The sequence below is a fragment of the Typopeltis vanoorti genome, chromosome 6 (genome assembly GCF_054136105.1).
Source record: "Typopeltis vanoorti isolate ZY-2024b chromosome 6, IOZ_Tvanoo_1.0, whole genome shotgun sequence".
Taxonomy (NCBI): domain Eukaryota; kingdom Metazoa; phylum Arthropoda; class Arachnida; order Uropygi; family Thelyphonidae; genus Typopeltis; species Typopeltis vanoorti.
In genome coordinates, this window is record NC_143554.1 from 101,091,303 (window position 1) to 101,114,911 (window position 23,609).

Sequence of the window (23,609 nt, forward strand, 5' to 3'; positions counted from 1 at the left end):
ACTATGTAAAAATAAATAAAAAATTCCAAAAAAAAAAAAAAAAAAAAAAATGAAACAAAAAAATCCTTAGCCCAGACATGGTATACACGTATTATAGATTTACTAATAACATTTTGTTGGTGGGAACCACAAAAAGGAAGAATGGTAGCAAGGTGTGCGATATTCAGCTTCCCAAGGCCGAGAAAAGATACTAATCCATATAGGATGGTCTAGAAGGGACTATTTTTTAGGGCATAGTTAAGAGTCAGCTGTTTTCAATTAAGTGACAGAGCGGGTTCATTTGCTCAACACAGAGAAACTGAATGGGCAATGTGCAAATTGCATAAGCAGCTATCCATATATCCTGATGATGGATGGGATCATTGCAGACTACTTCCTTGCAGAACCACAGACATGAGACCCATAATCCAGTTTTGAAAGTACAAGCATACAACAAAGATGAGGATCGATCTGTATCCAATTCAGAGGATAGAGTGAGGAGATTCAATACTCTCTCGCAATTTTCCATTAGTTGACAAATGTGTATGATGAAAGTAAGCTTTCTGTCAAAGACGAGTCCCAAGAACTTGGCTTCTAGTGATGATACTAGAATAATACTTTGTCCTATTCTTAGATCAGGATCTGCATGAAAGATATGTTTTCAGCAGAAAAGTACACAGTTTTTTCTGCTGAAAGCCTGAACCCAATACTAAGAGTCCATGAAAAGACAAAATCAATTGCCTGTTGTCTTTCAATTACCCTCATATTGCATGAGTGACAGTAAATATGACATCATCGACATAGAGTATTGCCTACTGCAGGAGGAAGCTGTTTATTGATTGAATTAATTCTGATAGCAAGGAGTGTCACACTTTAAGACAGGGCCTTGAGGAACACCCTATTCATGATAATAGGGCTGAGATACTTCCAACTTCGAACACTCAGCTGACAAAGTTTTAGCAAAAACAGGAAAATGTCCCCTCAGACCAAGACTCATTTTTTTTTTATATTTATCATGTGGTTACACAGCAGGTTTAATTAAAAGAAAAAACAATCTTAGAGAACAGAATATATATAAAATATAAGAGTAAACCATTACACAAAGTAAGTAATCATTTGTATAATAAAATTTATATCCAAATTCATCAGCCACTGGGCATATCCACAAAGGCAGCAGAGTAAGCCCATGGGCTGCCAGGGAAGGCTCGTAAGCTGCATTCATACATAGTGCAAGTCACTGTTTAAATTGATGCTCTACAGTTGCAAGCCAGAGTTGAATTGATGCCGCAGGAGTGCAAGCATGTTGCACTTCGGTTCAAAGAGGGTTTAAGTGTTCACCAAAAATGACGAGGGAGATCAAAGCCAGATGGTTGACTAATTGGGTCCTTCATAACTTCTTTGTTGAACAGTATTGACATATTGTTCCACTCTTTTTTCCAAGCATTGGAAATATTAAATCCCTCATCGATCAGCTGTGCCGCAGTTTTCAAGGAAGGATGTTGACATCTGAGTCTGTCACTTCCTGATCAGTATGGATTGTGAATTGTTCATGATTTTTGTATGTTCTCTTTGAAGGAAGTGCTTCCTGTGTAGGTGTGGTGGCTCGATAATGCTTAAAACTTGGAGCCAGCATAATGGGGTTTGTTTCATTTGTTCCTAATCACAATTCTCATACTGGTGTTGAGTTCAGTATCGATTTTTGAGGTGGGGGGGGGGGGGGGGAGACAGAGTTTCTTGTGTTCATAGCAATCCATAAGCTGCGTGTACCTCTGGGTGGTGTGTTAAATGAGCAACAGCGATATTGGGTGCCAAACTGCCATTTTGTGGGCTTCTAGCAATCGAGAGCAGGGTGTGTCAAAAGACAAAATGAGTTTTTTTTTAAGCTTTTTTCATCTCAAAGAAGATTGAAACCAGATATTCTCATTTAAGGAAAGCATCTCTTATACATGGTTCTAAATGGATCAAATGGACCAATTGATCAGTATCTATGAAAGCAATATTGTGTGTTGGAAAGAAGTTTTTGCTTTCTATGTACCAGAGAAACCCTGCATTTGACATTTTCAAATATCTTACAAAGACAGCTGGTCAAGCAATACATCAATAATTGTTTGCTTGTGTTGAATCCTTTCCAAGGTTTGGGATGGCAATGATAATTGTCCTATGCCACCAATCTGGAAACTTTACCTTCATAAGTATTCTGTTATACAGTAAGAGAAAGAGATCTTAATTAAAATTAGCTTTCCTGAACATCCTCCTTTCCCACATCTAGAATATTTACAGGACACTACATACAAGATTCAAACTATCATCCATCTAAAAAACAGGCTCTTCAAATCTTTGCTCAAGAGAACATTATCTGCTCCAATTTCAAGAATCTCCAACAAAATTATTCTGTAGTATTATGCATGTATGGTACTCAGACGACAGAATAGTTTCACCTCAAGGAAGTTTAAAAGCATAATAGACACTTACAAGCCTAACTATAAGAACCCCCGAACCCAGTGAGTCCCTATCCAACACATTTTGGGTATCTTGGAAGCAATTGCAAAAATCTTGAAAAGATATAGTTCAGTCCTAACATTCTTCCCTATTAACAAAATCTCCTCCAGATCATTCACAAAAGCTAAAGAACCTCCCCTCTTTCCATTCCTGGTGTTTACAAGGTTTAATGTGAGTGTTGTCACTTGTACTTTGGACAAATGAGACATTCAGTCAAAAAATGACTACAATACAAATCTTATATCAAGAAAAGTAAACCCAAAAAAATCCGTCCTTGCTCAGCATGGAGTAGACACTAACCTCTATACCATCCTGATCCAATAATCGTCCTTTACTGCTGAAACCTAAACTGGTGCCAGTTTAGGTTTCAGCAGTTATTAAAAGAGAATGCTAAAGCACTTCACTGCATTCCACTGAAAAGATCTGGGAGTCAAGTCTCATTCTCATAAATGGCAGGTAACAGCACGTTCCACTTCCTGTTTTTTTTTTTTAAATATATAATGCTATTTCATTCAATAATTCAAATATGTAAGCAAACAAAGTTTGAGCCTGAAGTATCTTTCAGGACTGGGGCAACTCGTGGTATGAGTTCACATCACTTGTCTTAGTATATTTTCCTATATGAGTTGCCAAAAGGCAACTCATATAGGAAAATATGACATCTGCATTACTTCAGAATTATGACTTGTCAAGTCATAATTCTGAAGTAATATCCCACCCCTGGGTCTGGCTCCAACTCATGAGACCTCAATAAAGGTTGAAGCTGGTCTGGGTAGTGACCCTTCCCATAATGCATAGCATTATAGATGTCTGCAAGGAGATGTGCTGTGCATTATGGGATACTAAGGCAAGTGATGTGAACTCATACCACCTTTGCCATGGTTTGCTTACACTTGGATAATGGATTAAACCAAGTATACAATTTCTTGGTATCTTTAATTTATCATATAACCAAATGAAAAACTTTCAACAAAATTTAGATAAAATAAAATTACTGAATGACATAGCATTATATATTTAAAAAAAAAATAGGAAGTGGAACGTGCTATTACTTGCCATTTATGAGAATGAGACTTGACTCCTAGATCTTGTCAGTGGAAAGTAGCGAAGTGCTTTAGCATTCTCTTTTAATAACTGCTGAAACCTAAACTGGCACCAATGTAAAGAGCAGTTATTGGATCAGATGGTATAGTGGTTAGTGTCTACTCCTAGAAATAATATTTTCCTATATGAGTTGCCAAAAGGCAACTCATTTAGGAAAATATACTAAGGCTAGTGATGCAAACTCATACCACCTCTGTCATGAGTTGTCCAAGTCCTGAAAGATGCTTCAGGTGCAAACTTTGTTTGCTTACACTTGGATAATGGATTAAATCAAGTATATAATTTCTTGGTATCTTTAATTTATAATATAACCAAGTGAAAAACTTTCACTTGGTTATATCCCCCCCCCGGCACCTAAATTAATTAAATCAGATTATATTTAGTATGCATAAAAAAAATTGCAAAAAAATAAATTTAGAAGCTTGTAGAATTACAAAATTCCAATTTAATATTGCGAAGCCCCTGTTCATCTTTATCTCTGTACCAAGGAGAGAACCACCACCACCTGCTAGAGATTCAATATTAATCTCTTGTGTTTGGAATTATTAAAATGTTTCACTGTAATAAATGGGAAATGTACTCTTTTGACTTTAACTTCTGCAATTTACAGTAATTACATTTGAAAACATGCCAAATTAGTGTCAACATTTTGCTAACATGAATATTAATTTAATTTTAGCCTCAACAATGCTCAGATATTATTTTTTATCAAAAAAGTATTATATACATATTCCTACCTGTTTATTTTTTATAGATGAATCAGTATTGTTTCCAGCAACAGACTTACTCCTTTTTGACTTGTGAGAACCAAAACTGTCAAAAAGCATAGTACTTTTGTTTAAATCAGAATTATTTAGCTGTTTTTTATTATTATCCTTATCTGTATTAGATGATGAATCAGAGGTGTGATCTCGTTTTTTTGCAACTTTTTTTTGAGAACTGTTTAAATCTTTCTGATTTTGTTTATTCACAGATGTATTTAATTTTTTCACATTTTCTCCTTCTGATTCAGATGATGATGAAGAATCTGAATCACCCGGAGTTGCACTTAAAGTAATGGTTGTGTTATTTAAAGATGCATTTCTTCCTGAAGATTTAGGTGTGGACAAAGTTGTTTTAGATTTGGTACTTGTTTCTTCTTCTGATTCTGAAGAACTAGAAGATGATGATGAATTCTTTTTTGCACTGAGCCTCGGCTGGGTATTACCAGCAAGTTTTACTTTTGGATCCTTATTGTTATCCTTGAGTTTACTTGCATTAGATATAACTTTCTTCTTTACTTGCTCTGAATCTGAAGAAGAGTCTGAAGATTCTGATTCTTTTAATGAAAGCTGTTTCTGCTGCTCATTTGCTTTCATTTTTGATACTATCTGATTCTGCAATTTAGGCTTCACAGGTAAATTCGCTTTGCCTGCTTCTTCTTCTTCTGAATCAGAAGAAGACTCTGATGAATCTGAATCGTCTGCTGTTGATTTCTGTTGAACATGACCCTTTACCTTTAAAATAGCATTTTGTGGAGATTTTGGTTTATTAGTAGCATTAATGGACATTTGCGAGTTATTGTTTTTCACTTGTTCCTCTTCTGAATCAGAAGATGATGATTCTGACTCTCCTGGATGAATATTCTCTTTCTGTTTGGAAGGAACATTTTGAATTATCTGTTTACTGCTCTGTAAATTGATTTGATTTTTAAATTTTTTTCCTTTTTCCTCATCTGAATCAGAAGTAGTTGACGATGAAGAGTCTTTTAATGTATTCTTTGGCTGAGTGTTCAAATTTTGGTCATTTTTCTGGGTTCCTTTCTTTATAGTCAACATTTGAACCTTCTGGGTTTTACTTTTCTCTTGTTCTGAATCTGAGGAAGATTCAGATTCTTTGGAGAAACGACTTTGCTGATTACCTTTTGCTATTAAGGTAGCATTTTTACCATGGTTAGAAGAACTAATCTGTGTCTTCGTCTTTTCCTCTTCAGAATCTGATGATGAATCAGAGGAATCCGATTCTTTTGTTACAGGCTTCTGTTGTTTATTTTCTTTAGAAACAGCACTTCCACGAACGGTTACATTTGAATGTGTTTTTATATTTTCTTCTTCAGAATCAGATGATGAATCAGAGGAATCTGAATCTTTTGCTAAAGGCTTCTGTGGCTTAGTTTCCTGCGAAGTAACATTAACTCTGCAAGGGACTTTTTTCTGCATTTTATTTTCTTCCTTTTCAGAATCAGATGATGAATCAGAGGAATCTGAATCTTTTGTCACAGACTTCTGTTGCTTATTTTCTTTTTTCTTTGAAAAAGTACTCTGTCCATGAGGGGCAGGTTTTATCTGTTTCTTCTTTTTATCTTCCTCCTCTTCTGAATCAGAAGATGAATCTGATTTTTTTGGTATAGTCTTCAGATTATTTTCCTTTGGAGTATTCTGAATACCTTTCTTATGTGATAACATTTGCATCTTTTTGTTTTTATTTTTGTCTGCTTCAGAATCAGATGAATCAGATTCACTGGATGTATCCTCATCTTGCTTTGAAGAATTATTTTGACCAACAATTGGCTTGCTTGAAATTAATATCTTAGGTTTTTTATTTTTATCATCCTCTTCTGATTCTGATGATGAATCAGCCTTCTTCTGAAGTGAAAGCTGACTGTTAGTTTTTGGGGAAACTTTCTTTTGAAAAGTTTGTTGATTAGATGGAACAAGACTTTTTATATTTTTTTCACTTTCTGAATCAGAAGATGAATCTGAAGAACTAGATGACTTTTTAGATAATTTCTGGGAAACTGCAGCAGCCTTTTTTTTTGCATCTATATTATTCTGGATATTTGTTTGTTTATTTACAAATGACTTGTTTGATGATTTTTTTTCTGTTTCTAGTAAAGAAGATTTTAACTGTTTGTCTATAGATCGCTGTTTATTCTTCAAGCCAGAACAATTCTTTTCATTTAAGACAGTTTTAGTTTGCATCTTACTGGTCTCATTACTACTACTGCTGCTGGAATCTGAGGTGTCAGAACTACTACTCTTTTGCTTTTTAGACAGCTCAATTTTTCCTGAATTCTTTTCTTTAACTTTGTTGGTGATATTATCAGCTTCCTCATCTGAACTTGAACTAGAACTTGAATCATCCTTCATAGACATCTGCAAGCTTTGTGTTAACTTCAGTGTATGTGGACTGCACTTGTTTGTTCCAGAAAGTGGTGATATAGAACTATTCTTTTTACTTTGCTCAGAGGGTACTACATTTTTTGCTTTATCAGGTTCTGAATCAGATGATTCATCTGATGAGGTATCTGCAGGTGATTTTGTAGTTTGTTGGGATACTTTCAATGTTTTTAATGATTTTTGCCCAGGGGAATTTGTTTTAGAAATGTTTGGAACAGTTTTTTCAGCTGACGATTCATCAGAACTACTTGATGAATCTGCTGTTTTTTTTGATATATTTATATTTTTGGGAGGAACAGAACATTTTTTAGATTTTGTGATAAAATTATTTGGTTTTTGAGGAACCTTTAAATTTTCTTCTCCACTACTACTGGAATCCATTTCTGAATCTTCTGTATCTGCATTTCGAGCTTCTGGTAGAGAATTTGCCACTGCAGCATTAGCAATTTGTGAATCCTCCTCTGAACTTTCTGAAGAACTACTGCTACTTTTTTTCACTGGTTGTTGCAAAACATTACTACTTTTTTTCTCAGGGCTAAATTTTCCTGAGCAAATAAAATGAAAACAAGTTAATTTTGAATCAACTCTATAATATAAGCTAAAAAATTATTAATCCTTTTAATTATAATTTTCATAACTGTTTATAACATTCCAACTTTCATTTAGTAATAGAGATAAAAGTACACAGAACAAAAAACAAATATAATGCTTGAAATTTTATAGATATGGCTTACACATGTAAAAAAATTTATTCAAAACCTTGAATATATTTCATCCAATGTAACAAGGTCATCATCAAGGAGAAAGACCAGTAACTGCATTCAAAAGATGAATCATAAGAATGAGTTATGAAGCATGTGTTTACTAGCTCATATCTCAGTAACAGATAAGTTAAAAGGCTGGAAGAGTGGTTAGCATACCCACTTTCCAACCAACAGGCTGCTGGTTCCCACTATGGACACTGATGTTTGTGATTGTCTTTAGGTGAGAGATGAATATTATTGCTTGGCATGAGACTACCACCCTGCTTATTGGAGACCTGAAGTGGCTTGAAAAAGTTCCATGTTTGGTCTCTAAAGTATGATTTCAAGACTATGTAAAGAAATAAATCAAAACTGCAAAAAATATAAAACTGATAAAAAAGAAAAAAAATCCCTAGCCCATCCACAGTACAAAATGTACTATAGATTTGCAAATAGCCTTTCATGGGTGGGAGCAACATAAAAAATACATAAACAACACCCTAGTCTAGCCATAAATACTGTTACAACTTGAATAGCAGATAAACTTATCAGTAAATCATTTACAGCTTTCAGCACATACAAACGACATGTGCATATAGCAGCACTCAATGTTTGAAATGTGCCCCCTTCGTGCATGTGCCTTCACGCATGACCGAAGTTTGTGAGGCCACACATCGATGGCAGCATGCACAGCATCCAATGGAAACGCTGCTAATGCTTGTTTCAAATCCACATTCAGGTTGGTAATGCTGGAGTGTTGTTTTTTGCAGGCTACTCTCTTAAACTCCAAACACAATTTGAAGTCTTGCTCTAAACCAACGGATTTAGAGCAAGACCTCCAGACGGCCAATCAGATGATGAAATGTAGTCAGGCACATTTGCCTCCACCCACAGTTGTGCGGTCTTCACCTTGTGTGTAGGGGCAGTCTTGCACACAAGGTGAATTGAGAGGTCCATTGCCTACTATGAAACAAGTGTTATTCAGGAGCTACTACTACAGGTTACAATTTCTAGCACCTCTGTAGCACAATTGAAAGAATTATGGTAGATTGTGCCCTTTGATTGGAAAAGGCCCAAGTTCGATTTTCGTCGTGACAGGAGTAATCTTTATATGGATTTTTTTTGATTGAAGGTGAGTTAGCCAATCTCATAAGGAGGTAGCAGCGAAAACTTGGGTTTTTCATCTTGCATACAGACAAATTGGCCCTTCAAAACACATGTAATTTACAGAGAAAATTAAAAAAAAAAAAAACTAGTGGTGGTGATGGACAGTAGACGGCGCTGATGTAGATAATGATGGTAGTAGAGGTTTGGTGTAGATGCAGAGTTGTAGAGTAGGTGTCCTCCCTCGATGAGTCTTCAGACTCCTTGGAGGTGTCAGGAAATAATAATAATAATAAAAAATGCAACTTGATACTCCTCTGATAGGTCACCTTCCAACACACAAAAATCATCACTGATGTGGGGTGATGACCTTTCTGAATCCTGGATGCTATTGGCACGTGCTGTGCAGCCAATCGGGGCATATAACGGATTGTTTTATCAGTTAAACGACTCTTACTCAAATCTTCTCATCTGTGAAGAGGATATATTTGTGTTGTTAGGAAGTGTCTAGTAGAATGACAAGTCTCCCCCACCCCAGGTCATTAATTAACACACATGACATCGTTCTCTGTGAAACATTCATCTCTTGTGACATCATTTTTTGCATTCTCACAGGATTATGGCAGAGGCGTGCCCATCACAACCCTCACAAGCTGTTGCATTCTAACGCAGCGTGATTGACCTGTTCTTTGATGATCAGAGAGATAAGCTTTCTGTATCATTATAATAGTTAATAGTCTGATACACAGACACCTACTGATCCCAAGTGTTTTTAGTGTGTTTAAAAGAACAGGTGGTTGCATTTCAACTTTGTGAAGTGTTATTATAGCTACACAGTTCTCCCCACTGCATGTAAACACATACAGCTAGACAACTTTCTTTCCACTGATAAACACACAAATGTTGGCTGTATAGTGCACCACTAATGGAAATAGGCTAGCACAATTCTGTGGGCAGCACAGAGATGTGCGGAAGTTGTAAGTGTATTTATGGCAAACATACAAGGTTGAGGAAAAATAGTGTGAAAGAGTAAATTTTCTAGATGCTCCATAAAATGGCCAGCTGAAGAGGGTGAGATAGGACTGCCTGTTGCTATTCCTTCAATTTGTGCGTACAATCTCTTCCATCATGTAAATAGCCTGCATTAATGGTGAATTTAAATAAGATAACATCTTCTGAGAAACTGGATTATAAAAACTGTAGTACACATTCTAGTACGTATTTCCTTAAATCAAATGAATAATGGTTTAATAGGACTTACATTTAACATAAAACATATCGGAACATACAGAAGCATATTCAAGATTAAGTTCTGAAAATTTTGTGAGGTAATCTAGAAAAATGAATAAACGTTTTGCATGTTCTTGATACAAATAAAAATACTGCATATGTAACCTTTAATTTTCTGAAATTACTATTTTTGAACCAAGCCACTAGCTTTATATAGCAGATGGCTTCTGTGTACAGTACATCTGTTTAAGCTGCATCAAAATAATGGCAGAATGGTTGTGAAGGAGAAACAATTAAAGAATTATAATATAACGAAAGAAACTGTCTCCACTAGAGGAAATAAAAATGACAAATTCTGCATTAATCAAACATTTAGAAAATTTTCCTACACATCTAGGCTGCACACATTATTATGAAACTTCGAATCATGCATGCCCAGCTCATTCAAACACTGCATACTTAAATGAGAAGTGTGAATGCTACAAATAAAATTTTTATTTACATTATTGAGTAGTGCCTCAGAATAAAAAAAAAATTTAGATTTCACAATAATGGTACCAATCATTTTTTTGTGACTTCCACCCACAAAAGGTTATATAACCATAGCACATTAGTATCACAGATGGGCTAAGGATTTTTTCCCTATTTTAATTAATGTCACACACACGTTTTAATTAATTTTTATGTTATCCAGAAACCCTACGAGAGTTCAAACGTTTTCAAGCCATTTGAATACTCCGATAAGCAGAGTGGTGGTCTCCATCAGGCAATGAAAATTCATCTCCCACTAAAGACAATCAGAAATATTCATGGCCACGACAAGATTCAAACTCACAGCTTGTTAGTGAGAGATTGGGTATACTAACCACTTGACAAATCAGGCTGGCATAACAAATTACACATTAAGTTGAAAGAAAGCAGTTGATAGGAAGACAGCAAAAATGGGATATCATCTGTATATTATTATTAAGAGATATCTCAAAGTAATCAGAAACTAACCAAGGAAGACCATATACTAACCACACCTGCTGTAATGCCCATTCTTGAATTCATTCTCACTATTGCAAATCCACTGCAATAATGCACCACTCTATGAGAGAAAAATATAATTTTCACTCCCTACTTGAGAGCATTTATTCTCAACTTCCACATGTCCTATCCCCACCCTCTATAAATTGAAAAATTCCATCAATTGAGATCCTGTATGACTCTTTCAGAAGTTTGTAAGTCTCAATCATATCATCCCTCTTTCTCCTGTTTGCTAGTGTCTGCATTCTATAAATTTTCAATCTGTCTTAATAATCTGTATTCCACAATCCTGTTATCATTTTCAACTCTCTCCACTGTATCAGAATCACAACAAAAACCAGGCCAGACTTACACACTATAGTACGGAGATCTTATTAAGGCCATGTAAAGAGGCAAAATGACTTCCTTATAATCCTCTGAAATATCTTTGCTATATGACCCTCCGAACATAGACTTCCTATCTACTAAAACTCTAACATCCCTAGCCTGATCAGTTTCTTCTAGCATAATCCCATGGATATAATATGACAATGGATACCTAATCACATCAAAGTGCATGGCAATTTGATGTGTTAGAAATTATTAACATCAAACTGATGGCCATTTTCAATGCTCACAATTCCAGCCTATTCGAATCATTCTTCAATTACTGAGTATCAACTGCATTCCTGATAACCTGCCTATCTTTGCATTACTAGCAAATAGCTGTATGTCACCTGTTAAATCCTTTCCAATGTCATTAATGTATAGATTGAATAACAATGGACCAAGAACTTGTGGAACACAGATTACCTTAAATCTTGCAGATGCACATTCCCCATATACCACTTTGATATCTGAAAATGAGCCATTTGCTTATCAAACCCAATTTTTTTTTTTAAATCCCATCTGATATTTTTCAATTTTATGCAACAGCATTCTGTGCTGTGTTCTGTCAAATAACTATGCAAAATCTAAAAGCATCATGCTATATCCATTCCCCTTGTCTAACTCAGTGGTAACATTATTATACGGTATATGCAAAAAAAGTACTAAACTTCAACACCCCTTCAGTACATGCATCGATATGCTCTTCGACTGCATGCACATTAATAGAAGAGCATGTGTAGTCTACGTCATTACATTTAGCTGTAACAATGGTGTTGACGTTGGAAGAAGAGATGTTTGTTGTTGAGCATTATTTTCATTCATATGAAGTAGGTAGAGCAAATGGTCCAAGCCTATAAGTTGTTTGTGCACAGTTTGTTGAAGGAATGGGTATTCCACCATGACCCGTCTTCAAACCTTGATGAACTAAAGGAGAGAATTACACAATATGTCCAGCAGATGTCCCAACCCTTGTTCTCCAAGATGACAGAGAACTTTTGCATGCGCTACGAAACCTGTCTTGAAAGACAAGGCTTATTTTGAGCAAGTAATCTACCATCATTAATGCTTTATTTGACCAAGATACCACCAATAATTGTGGATGTACATATCATCATGTGTAATGTAAACATATTTTTTTTTGTCAAACTTATTTGTGCTTATGGTATACTACAGAAGGTTCTACAAGGAAGAAATGGAGGAATTTTTTGATGACACTGCTTGAACGATTGCTAAATGAAACAAGCAGTGTCAGAACAGTGGTAGAAAACTCCCAAAAGGAATGCAGTCAGGAATTCATATCCATACTTGAAGCAGAAAAGTCACCAAAAACATGAAATGTGAAAAGGCAACTGAAGTAGATGAAATCCGATTAGAAATGCTCAAATATGGAGATATAAATGTTTTACAGTGGCTACACTGCATAATTCAGAAAGTCTGGTCAGAGGGCCAAATTCCAGATGATTGGAGCAGAGCTCTCACAGTGTCCATCTATAAAAAGGGGAAATAAAACTGAATGTGAGAATTATAGAGGTATTTCCATATTGAGTGTTCCTGGTAAGATTTATATAAGTAGACTTGAGAAATGGCTAAAAGCACATATGGAAGGGAAGCCTGGTGAAGAAGAAGTTGGATTCATGCCAAACAGAGGTTGTCAGGATCAGATTTTCACTTCAGGACAAATAGCTGAAAAATCTTGGGATGGACTTGTATCTAAGTTTTGTTGATCTGGAAAAGGCATGACAAGATGGCAAGAGAAAAGCTCTTCAAACTACAGTTATATGGTGTAAATGGGACATTATATTGGCAATATATACAGCTCTATTTAAGCTGTAAATCAGCATTAAGTTAAGGGGATAATAAATCCCTCATTATTTTAAAGCCGGATACGAAACTCAGAGATCGAAATCTAAGAGTTTCATGCTGAAGAACTATCAGCAAGTCCAAGCGTAAGTCAACACCTGGTAGTACAACACTAGGGCAACTCAGAGCAAGCTCCCTCGCTATACTTAATAATTTCTCATAATATAAAACGCAGCTCCTAGGAGATGTATTACTGTTTTACATTATGAGGAGAGGTCACTACCCAGACTGGTTTCGACCTTTATTGAGGTCTCATCAGTGAGAACTTACATACCTTTACTTATACGAATTGAAAGATAAAATATTAAGGATAGTGAGGGAGCTTGCTCCACCTTTGCTCCGAGTTGCATTACCAGGTGTTGACTTACGTTTGGACTCGCCGATAGTTCTTCAGCATGAAACTCTTAGATTTCGATCTCCGAGTTTCGTATCCGACTTTAAAATAATGAGAGATTTATTATCCCCTTATCTTAATGAACGCTGCCGGAAAAAAAAAAAGCCTCTTGGCTCTTTATCGCTGTAAATCAGCAGTTAGAATTGAAGGAAATATATGAAGATGTCTGATGTTAAATCAGGTGTGTGACAAGGGTGTACATTATCTCTGCTGTTATTCATTATCTGTATGGACCACATTATGAAGCAAAGTGGTATTAAATCTGGTATCAAATTTGGTGATATGTTAATCTTAGTTCTTTACATCATGCAGATGATGTCATACTTCTGAATAAATCCAACACAAGCCTGCAAGATTCCCTGACTAAATTGAATAACTGTTGTAATAAATTTGGTTTTGAAAATTAACAATAAAAAGACAAAGATAATAAAATAAGGCAGAAGATTGAAAACCCCAACTGTATCCTGAATGGTGAACCTTTAGACACAATTTTTAGCAAAGATGGCAAATTAAATATGGAAATATGGTTAATTTAGGAGAGTCTTATTCCTGAGGGATGAAAAACCCAAGTCTCCGGGTAGAAAAAATCCTTTACCTCCATATGAAGACCAGCTCACTCACCTTTATTTGAAAGAGACCAGATGAAGGTTCCTCATGCCATGGACAGGACTTGAACCCAGGTCTTTCTGACCAAAGGGCTTTGTCTATACTTACTAAGCTACAGATGTTCTAGGAAGTCAGCTGAATAAATTTATTTGGAATGAGAAAGAAATGAGTCAAAACAGTAAATTTTCTGTATATAAGACAGTGTTCAAACCAATTTTCACTTATGGACATGAGAGAGCTGCGTTAGAAAAAAGACATTGATCGAAAGCTGGAGATCTCTAATATGAGAGTTCTGAGAAAGATTAGTGGATAAACAGATGGTGTTGTAAAATCATATATAGAAGGATTTTTAGACAAAAATACCTTATATACCGATTTCACTGGTAAACAAAATTCCCGTCAATATACTTGTGATTAATTCGCAAAAAATTGTATGGTTTAGAAATATGGAAATAAAACTGTGTGAATTTCTAAGTAATGCAACTGCCAAAAGCTTTGTAAAGGAACAAAGAAAGTTAAATATGAAATTATTTGTGTCAAAAGAAACTTCCAGACAAAGATATTTCCAGAGATTATCTTGTTAACTTATGATCTAGGACGATTACAATCACGAAGGTCAAATATGCACGGGGTTTCCATGCCTAAATGCAATGACAGAAAAAGGTGGCGGGTGCAGAACTACGTAATACCCAAGGGATTGAAACATAGCAGAACCCAAGGTCAAAGGAACCAGATAAAAAGGGATTTCTACGACGAATCAGAGGCGCTTCTGCGAGGTCATAGCGGTTAGCGAGATGTTATGAGGTCAACGACAGTTGAGGAACAGAGGTTATGACGATGTAAGTTATGGCAACAGAGCTTTTGCCAATCGTCTTAAGGCGGAAGGAGAGGCAGATTTAGATGTGTGTGTGTGTGTGGCAGAATAAGTTCGTCTTCATCTCTATTTTGGATCCTGATTCAGGAAAGTCACCCTGGTTCAAGATCGGAGCCCTGCATTCCCAGAAGTGCAAGACAACTAATTAGAGTGTTTTTAGAAGAAAGTAGATATCGGATTTTCATGCCGCCAAGTTCCTGACATTCGCTAATAGTAAGAGGAGATCTCACGAATCCCAGAAAAGGTACCTGTATGCATTGCCAAGATCGGAAGGTAATAGAACAAACTAATTTCAAGAATCTATCAGAGAGCACCAGAAAACTGATTCAAAGTAAGATCTTTCTATTGTTTTACTAGCGACAGAATTTTGCGACGGTGATTTGTTTAAGGTTATTGATTGTGATGATACTTAAGGACTATAGGCATTTAGCTAACAATTGAATTGTCTTGTTCAGTTATATGTGAGAGAAAACTTAGCAGAATTTAAAGTGATATATTGCGTGCTTAATATTGTTATTATTTGCTAAGCCTGTATTTGTTTATGTGAGATTGCTCTGAGTGTGACTAAAGGTTAACAAAGGTATTATCATAGACACGTGGTCACTTACAAGAATTGTTTACATAAGAGGAATAATTGTATTTAAGAGTTGCCACTGAAGTATAGAACCTGATTTACTTGAGTTTTTAGTATTGACTTTTTTGTACATTTCTTGGATAACGAATAAATTGTTTTCATGTTTAAATAATTTGCCTGATTCCTGTTGCCAATGCACTGCTCATAAAATTCGAATCTGTGTGTCCCTGAATAGCCACAACTGTAGAAAGGAAGTTTTACATTGCTAGATTTAGTTATAAGTAAGAGAGGAAGGTTCATGATTAACTGAGAGTTTTTCTTCGGAAGGACAATCATATCCTATCCACGAATTTTGGTGACGCAGCTAGAAATCAAATAGATTTCTAGCTGCGTAAATTTTCCAAAATTCAGTTTAGAAAAACACCAGTTGTTCTGACAAAGAGATTGGCTCCAGCCTGAGGCATGCTCTTAGTTCTGAAGGTTTTGCACACGAGAACAATACTATTTGTGGCCTTGAGACAAAAGTGAATTAAGTTGAGTGAGAGGATTGAAGGTTAAGAAATTGAATCAAGCAATGGATTATTTACTCGGAATACGACTGTTGAGATTAAAATTAAAGCGCTATAAGTTAAAGTTAAGAATAAGTATTGAATAGTATTATATCGTAGTTTTCACGAAGGCCAGCAGACAAAGATTTAATAGGATTTATTAAGATTGAATGAAGAATAAGGAGTAATATAAACAAAAATTTACATAATTTTACAGTGTCATGGCAGTATCACAATAAAAATGAGGATACTGGGAAACTTGCCATCGTTAGCATTCAAGAATGTGTTAGTAGATCTAATCTCAGGTAGTACAGTCATTAAATCAAATGGGAGAGGAATGATTAGCAAAACAAGTGTTCTTTACCAGGTTGACAGGAAAACGACCCAGAAGAAAAGAAGACTAAGATGTAGATGGATTGATACTGTAAAATGTGCCTTAAAAGATAGAAATGTAACTGATAACGCTGGGGTCTTGACAGATAACAGATTAATTGGAGGAAAATTGTTGATCAGGAGTTAGTAATGGTGTAACTTTTTCATGTAGTACTATCATAATTCATGTAGTAATACCATGATTATCCTGTACAACCCTGGAGGGTATACATATCAGGAATTTGATGGTGATGATGATAGGTACAATGCCAGGGGACGTGGCATGGGGGTATCATTATGAAACACAACATTAGGCACAGCAAAATAAAAAAATAAATAAAAAAACTCAACCAAAATTAAGGGGATAAAAAATCCCTTGTTGTTTTATAGCCAGTAAGCGAAACTCAAGATCGAGAACTACGATCTATGAGTTTCATGCCGAAAAACTATTGGTGAAACCAAGCGTAAGTGAGCACTTGGTAGTACAACACCAAGGCAACTCGAAACAAAGGTGGAGCAAGCTCCCGCACTATTCTTGATATTTTCTCATAATGTAAAACACAGAGCCTAAGAGATGTAATACTGTCATTACATTATGAGAAGAGGTCACTATCCAGACTGGTCTCAACCTTTTTTGAGGTCTCATCAGTGAGTAGGTAGACCTGGAAGATATCAAAGCTTAGTGAAAAGAACTTACGTATCTTCACTATACCAATGCCATAAAGGTGTGCTTATATTTTATAACTAAGATGAAAAGCCAAACGGCTAGTTTTCTGGCAACCTTAATAGAAATTAAGGGGATAAAAATCCCTTGTTTTTAATAGCCACTAAGGTATGTAAATTCTTTTCACTAAGCTTTGATATCTTCCAGGTCTACCTACTCACCGATGAGACCTCAAAAAAACGGTTGAAACCCGGTCTGAGTAGTGACCTCTCCTCATAATGTAATGACAGTATTACATCTCCTAGGAGCTGTGTTTTACATTATGAGAAAATATCAAGAATAGTAAGGGAGCTTGCTCCACCTTTGTTTCAAGTTGCCTTGGTGTTGTACTACCAAGTGGTCACTTACGCTTGGTTTCGCCGATAATTTTTCAGCATGAAACTCATAGATCGTAGTTCTCGATCTTGAGTTTTGCTTACTGGCTATAAAACAACAAGGGATTTTTATCCCCTTAATTTCTATTAAGGTTGCCAGAAAATTAGCCGTTTGGCTTTTCATCTTAGTTAAAAAACTCAACCATCAACATTGAGATAACAAGAGTGGAAATCAAGACAGCCAGGTTACTTGGAAATCTACTCGTACAATTCTCCACCAAACGACCACTTGAAACTGATTTAGCAGAGATATTAGACAGGAAATGAGCAGTGCTGGTAGCAGGCAACTTAAAAGCCAAGCACCTAGCCTAGAATAGCAGGACCACTAATCAGAATGGAAAATCCTCAACAATTTCACCACCACAAGGATTTGATTTAATATAACAATATTGTTCCAGAAGAAATGTTATCATTCCTAATTGTCTAATGACCTTCTTTGCCTCACGTAATTCAAAACAGCTGAGGAAAAAAGTAAATAGTTCTCATATTCTATTTAGGATCGTTCATCTATTAAATATATTTCATTTTTTTTTATAGTATTTCAGATCAGGAATTCTTAAAGGGCAGTATATGTATTTATGGCACAAAGACATCAAGGGTGCTACTGCGCCAGGACACAGGTCATAGTAGTACATATGGTAATTGGTTAGTCTTGGAACACATTAATGTAGGATTTCCAATTGGAAACAACATGCTCCAGTGCTGTCTTTCTTGACATTGCAAAGGTGATAAGGTCTGGCATGGAGAGCTACTGTATAAACTAATTGACATCAAACTCCCATTAGGCTTAACCAGCCTTATCAGTTCCTATCGTGAGGATTGGAAGCTTCATGTACAACTACAGGGAATGAGATCATTTGAATACAGGATTACAGCAGGAGTTCCCCATGGCTCCCTACTGTCAACCTTTACTCTTTGCCATTTATGTGGTGATATCCTCCAAACGGTAACCTAAACAGTGGTCTGTATGCAAATGATATAACTCTATAATATAGTTATAACTCTGACCTGCATACAGACCATGGTTGTGGTTGCCGTTTGAGGGATATCACCATTAAATGGCCAAGAGTAAAGGTGACAGTAGAGAGCCCTGGGGAACTCCGAAATCCTGCTGTAATCCTGTATTCAAATGATCTCACTCCCTGTAGTTTTACATTAGTAAAACTACAGGGAATAGTAACCGAAAAGCTGCAGACCACTACTTCAGAATTAGTAAAACTACAGGGAATAGTAACCGAAAAGCTGCAGACCACTACTTCAGAATTAGACACAGACAAGAGCACTGCTGTCCTTTTCACAAGGAAATGGACAAACCCAAAAGGCAAGGTAATCATGTTTGACACCCCTCTTATCCCTTGGTAGCCAGTTGCCAAATACTTAGAGATATAGCTAGACAAAGAACTCAGCTTTGCATTCCATGTAGATTACAACTCCTCAAACGACAACAAAGCAATAGAACAACTTTACCCATTACTGGACCAATGTAGTTGGCTAGGCATGGAAATCAAGCTGCTCCTATACAAAATGATAATCAGACCTATACTGATGTATGGATCACCAAGCATGATGGACTCGAACAAAAAAAAGAAAAAAAAGAAAAAAAAGTACAAATCATAAAAAACAAGTGCATCTGCATGCCGTTCAACGAGCCATGGTTCACAAAAGAAATGCACAGCTTCACCAAAAAGCCAATATCCTAGATATCCTAGATATCTTATGCAAAACTGCCATAAACATTTTTTGCGAATGTAGCCATCCACTCTAATCCACCAGGCAGTAGACTACGACATATCCTCCAGACACAAGCACCACAAAACTACATTATGAAACACATTGCAAATCAGCCCACAATAGGCAAGCCAAGTGCTCATTAAACAATCCTAATTTACACTTTTTCTTTCAGAAACCAATAGAGATAAAGAACCAAAGCTCGAGTCCATCTTGCTAGAATCAATAACTATTAACCTTTGAACATAAGTGGATCAAGTATGAATTCATTATTGTATTACAAAACCTTCTCTTTTCTGTTCCACAAATATAATTTCCTGAGTTGTTTCAGGTAAAACTTGGAATTGCATAACAGACAGCTGTTTCTAAAATACTGCATCACAGTATAACTATAAGTAACTAACATATATATAACACTGTTATAATAAAATCACTCAATATAACAAATCACTTCATCTTCCAGTGTTTAGGTACCAGAGATACCAATCAAACACTCCATAGATATATTCCTATACTAAAGAAAATCCACTCTTAGAATTTTTTAATACAAATTAATCCTGTACATAAATTTACTATAGTGTTTATTCCAAAAGTTTCTTGTGTTAATATATCCTACACTATTTTAAATATCAGCAAAAAAAATTTAAAGATGCAAGTATACACCAATCACATGACATGTTAGATTTCAGACCCCTCCCTTCTGTTGAATAGCAAATTTCATCATAGCAAGTTACTATCCTCCCTCTTTTTTTTTTTTTTCACTTGTAGATGCACATAATGGTTCATTAATGTTTTTAAGCAGTCATATATATGTGTATATGACAAAGAATTTATTTACATCAGATATGGAAACAAAAAATTAAGAATAACTTAATTATCTAAACAGGTTGGCTTAAGAAAACATGTTGACTAGTTTGATCATCAAACTAACACCATTAAGTTTTTCCACTTTGGTAATGACTGTCATGTTTATGGATAACTGCAGTGATAACTGGTTAGCACTTTTATATCTTTGTTTTTAACTGTAATAGCAGTAGTCGGAGGTAAGTCTAACCTGCATTTCTCTGTGTCTGATACCCCCCATTATCATAAATTAAATTTTAATCAGCATTTGATGGAGTAATTTTACTTTTCTTTTTAGTGGAGTAACAGCACCCTTACTTTGAATTTTATCTGCCATTATTAACAGCAATAAAATAAAATAATGGTTATGAACAGTTTATAACTCACAGTAGAAACACCAAAACACAGAAATGTAATGAGCAACAAATGTAAATAAACTGAGTTCACGAATACTGTGTATCATCAGTTGATTCACAGACGCAACATGTTACTGAAACCATCATATGAGTGGATGCAACATAGAAAAAATATAATTTTTGCAAGGTTACCTTGCAAGTTGGCTCCATTCAAGCAGATATGTGGATATCTCAACAAACTGTGGCAAGACATCTGTGACAAGTAGGCCTATACACTCAAAAGCCTGTAGTTTGCATCCCTATATCCACAACTCATCATAGAGCATGTTTTGATGGTGTTGTATCCATAAAAATTGAACAAGACACTAATGGGCTAATGCACTCATTACAGATGAGTCATTTTAGCCTTTCTTCTGATTCTAGACAACATTTGATTTGGAATGAAAGTACCACTGCTTACCATCAAGGGAATGTTCTTCAAAGAGATAGATAAGGTGGTTCTGGGGTCAATGGTGTGGGGAGGCATTATGCTTAATGGATGCACGGAGCTACACATGCTACAAAAAAGGAACTATGACAGGTGAACGATACTGCAATATCATGTTTGACTGCTCTGTGGTGGTGTAGGTCACGAATTCATTTTTATGGATGACAATGCCAAACCACATTGTACATGAGCAGTGGTACTTCTGGAGACCGAAGATATTAATTCCAATTGAGTGGCAGCACTCTTCCAAGATCTCAACCCCATAGTACACATTTGGGACACAACAGGAAGCTGTATTGCTACTCGAAATTCTCCTCCAGAAAACAATCAAGGCCTTATCTTTACTTTGAAGGACTGGGTCGATTTGTCTCAAGAACTCCTGAATTACTTGGTGCTAAGCATAGTATGATGTTGTGAGAGCTATATCACAGTTTGTTGTGGATATAATCCATACTAAAACATCTCTCCACATAGTTTTCTGTTAGCACTGTACATTAATTCCTTAACTACATCCTTAGGAAATTTGTAACTTTTGCCAAAAATATTGCAATTTAATTTGTATGAAATTTATAATACAATTTTTGTGTAATATAATTTATTAGTATGCTGGCAATAAATTTATGTGCACATTTGGCTGAATACTACTGTATAAGATGTTACTTAATTTAAATTAATGTCATTCTTCATAGTGAACTAAATATCGGGACGGGATTAGAACAGATGGTGTGGACATGTTAGCTTCATAACTGGACAGATGCCTAATGATGGATATCAGGTGCCTGCCACATATATATCTCCATATACCTGGAGAGAGAGAGAGAGAGTCTAAGCAGTAATATTTGGTGGAAATGTTGAGACCACATCATGGTATGAAGACTACTTTCTGTCTGTATGGAAGTTATGTCTGAGAGTGTCTCTCTCATTGCACGTCCCCACTATATATCCAGCTTATCATGACTAAACTTGTACCAACAATGACAGTAACACCGCGACAAAAACGAATCTCCCTCATAAACCAATCTCATCAAAAAAGAGTCACGTTACAAACAGCACAACACAAAACCAAGCCAGAATTTCTTCACTAAAAACTCACTTTCACATCCGTTTTAATAATATCCATGGCAATAATACAAAATAATGATGTTCATCACCATTTGCAGGCTTCCAGACCAGACATCCTATTCCTGACAGAAACCTAGAATTGCAACATCTACTGTTTACATCCAGCACCCAAACCATACATTTCCCAATTCTTTTCACCTGTGCCTTTGTGAAATTCGACATAGCCTGCCAGGGAATGGCTAATTTAGAATCCCCCTGTTTCTGACATTCTCTGGCTCAAGGTTTCCTTGCCCCATTCAATAACATTCATTTGTTGTATTTACTGTTCTCCAACTACTGATGACCATTCTGACCTCTTCACATCTCGTTCCATGAAACTCGACCATCTACAATCCAGCTATTCAAATAGTGAAGTCATCTTCCTGGGCAACTTCAGCATCCACAATTCCAACACCACTGACCAAGCTGGATGAGAAGCAGAATTCTCTGCCATAAGTAATGACCTAGTACAAATTGTACATCTATCCACTTGAATTCTGATAACTTGCTTCACTCTCCAATTACTCTGAATCCTCTTTGATCAGTTCTCCTTCCAGATACACTGTAGAGGTCACTCTCCTCTCCTCTCAGAAACTTGGACCACAATCTTGAACAAGTTTCCTCTTTTAATAATTTTTATTTCCTTTCCTTGGTCTGAGTATTGTTTCCGCTCATCTGACACAAACACCTGCTGTGAAGAAATTATTCTCATTGGCATGAAGCCCTTTATCCCCAATTTAAAGCATAATTCTTGTCCACTCCAGCATTATACTCTGCCTATACCAAAGCATGCAACATATACAAATCAGTCACCAGCAAATCCAAATCAGATTTCATAAAGGCTAACAGCAAAAAAACACTTTCCTCCTGTCCAAATGCTACCTGTGCCTTCTGGTACCTAAGGCCATTGGACACAACTTCTGCTTTCCTGCACTTCCACCCTTCTCTCTCTCGTCCTGATGGTACCACTGCTACTTCACCTAAAGATAAAGCTGACTTCCTGGCATCACTCTTTTCCTCAAACTTCTGCATTGAGGACCAAGGAAAATCCAGCCTCCTACCATACCTGAATCCAAGCACCATCTGCCTTCTTTAGTTTTTTGACAAAAAGAAATCAGGAAACTACTAAAAACTTGAATACTAAAGTCTCCTGATGGCAATTCTCCAATTGTTCTGAAAATTGTACTCCAGAATTAACACCTGTCCTATATCATCTCTACAATCTACTTTACATATCAGGCATTTATCCCAATGCATGTTAGCAATCTCATGTACATCCTATTCCAAAAAAGTGATACAAGTCAACTATCAAACTACCAACCAATTGCTATCATCTCAGTATTCTCTAAAATAATGGAGAAAGTAATCAATGCCAACTCCACACTACTTAGAGGCCTACGAATTAAGTAGCAGCTACCCAGCATCCCTTTACTATGTAAATACAAACACACCAAACCTGCTTCTCCTCTTTCTCTTTTATTTCATCCATCTCCGTCCTCTGGAACAGTCTTCCTCATGAAGTATTCCAAAGAATACTACTCATGTCTGGGGGG

General features: G+C 36.0%; 1 protein-coding gene across 1 annotated transcript in view; it reads right to left on the bottom strand.

The window, feature by feature from the left end:
* The window catches only part of LOC150105755 (uncharacterized), a 75,776-nt gene that overhangs the window by 22,730 nt on the left and 29,437 nt on the right, over positions 1 to 23,609 (bottom strand). The window contains exon 4 of the mRNA XM_090393558.1: positions 4,320 to 7,285. Within this exon, the coding sequence (XP_090249684.1) occupies positions 4,320 to 7,285 (2,966 nt within the window). The remainder of the gene's footprint in view (positions 1 to 4,319; positions 7,286 to 23,609) is intronic.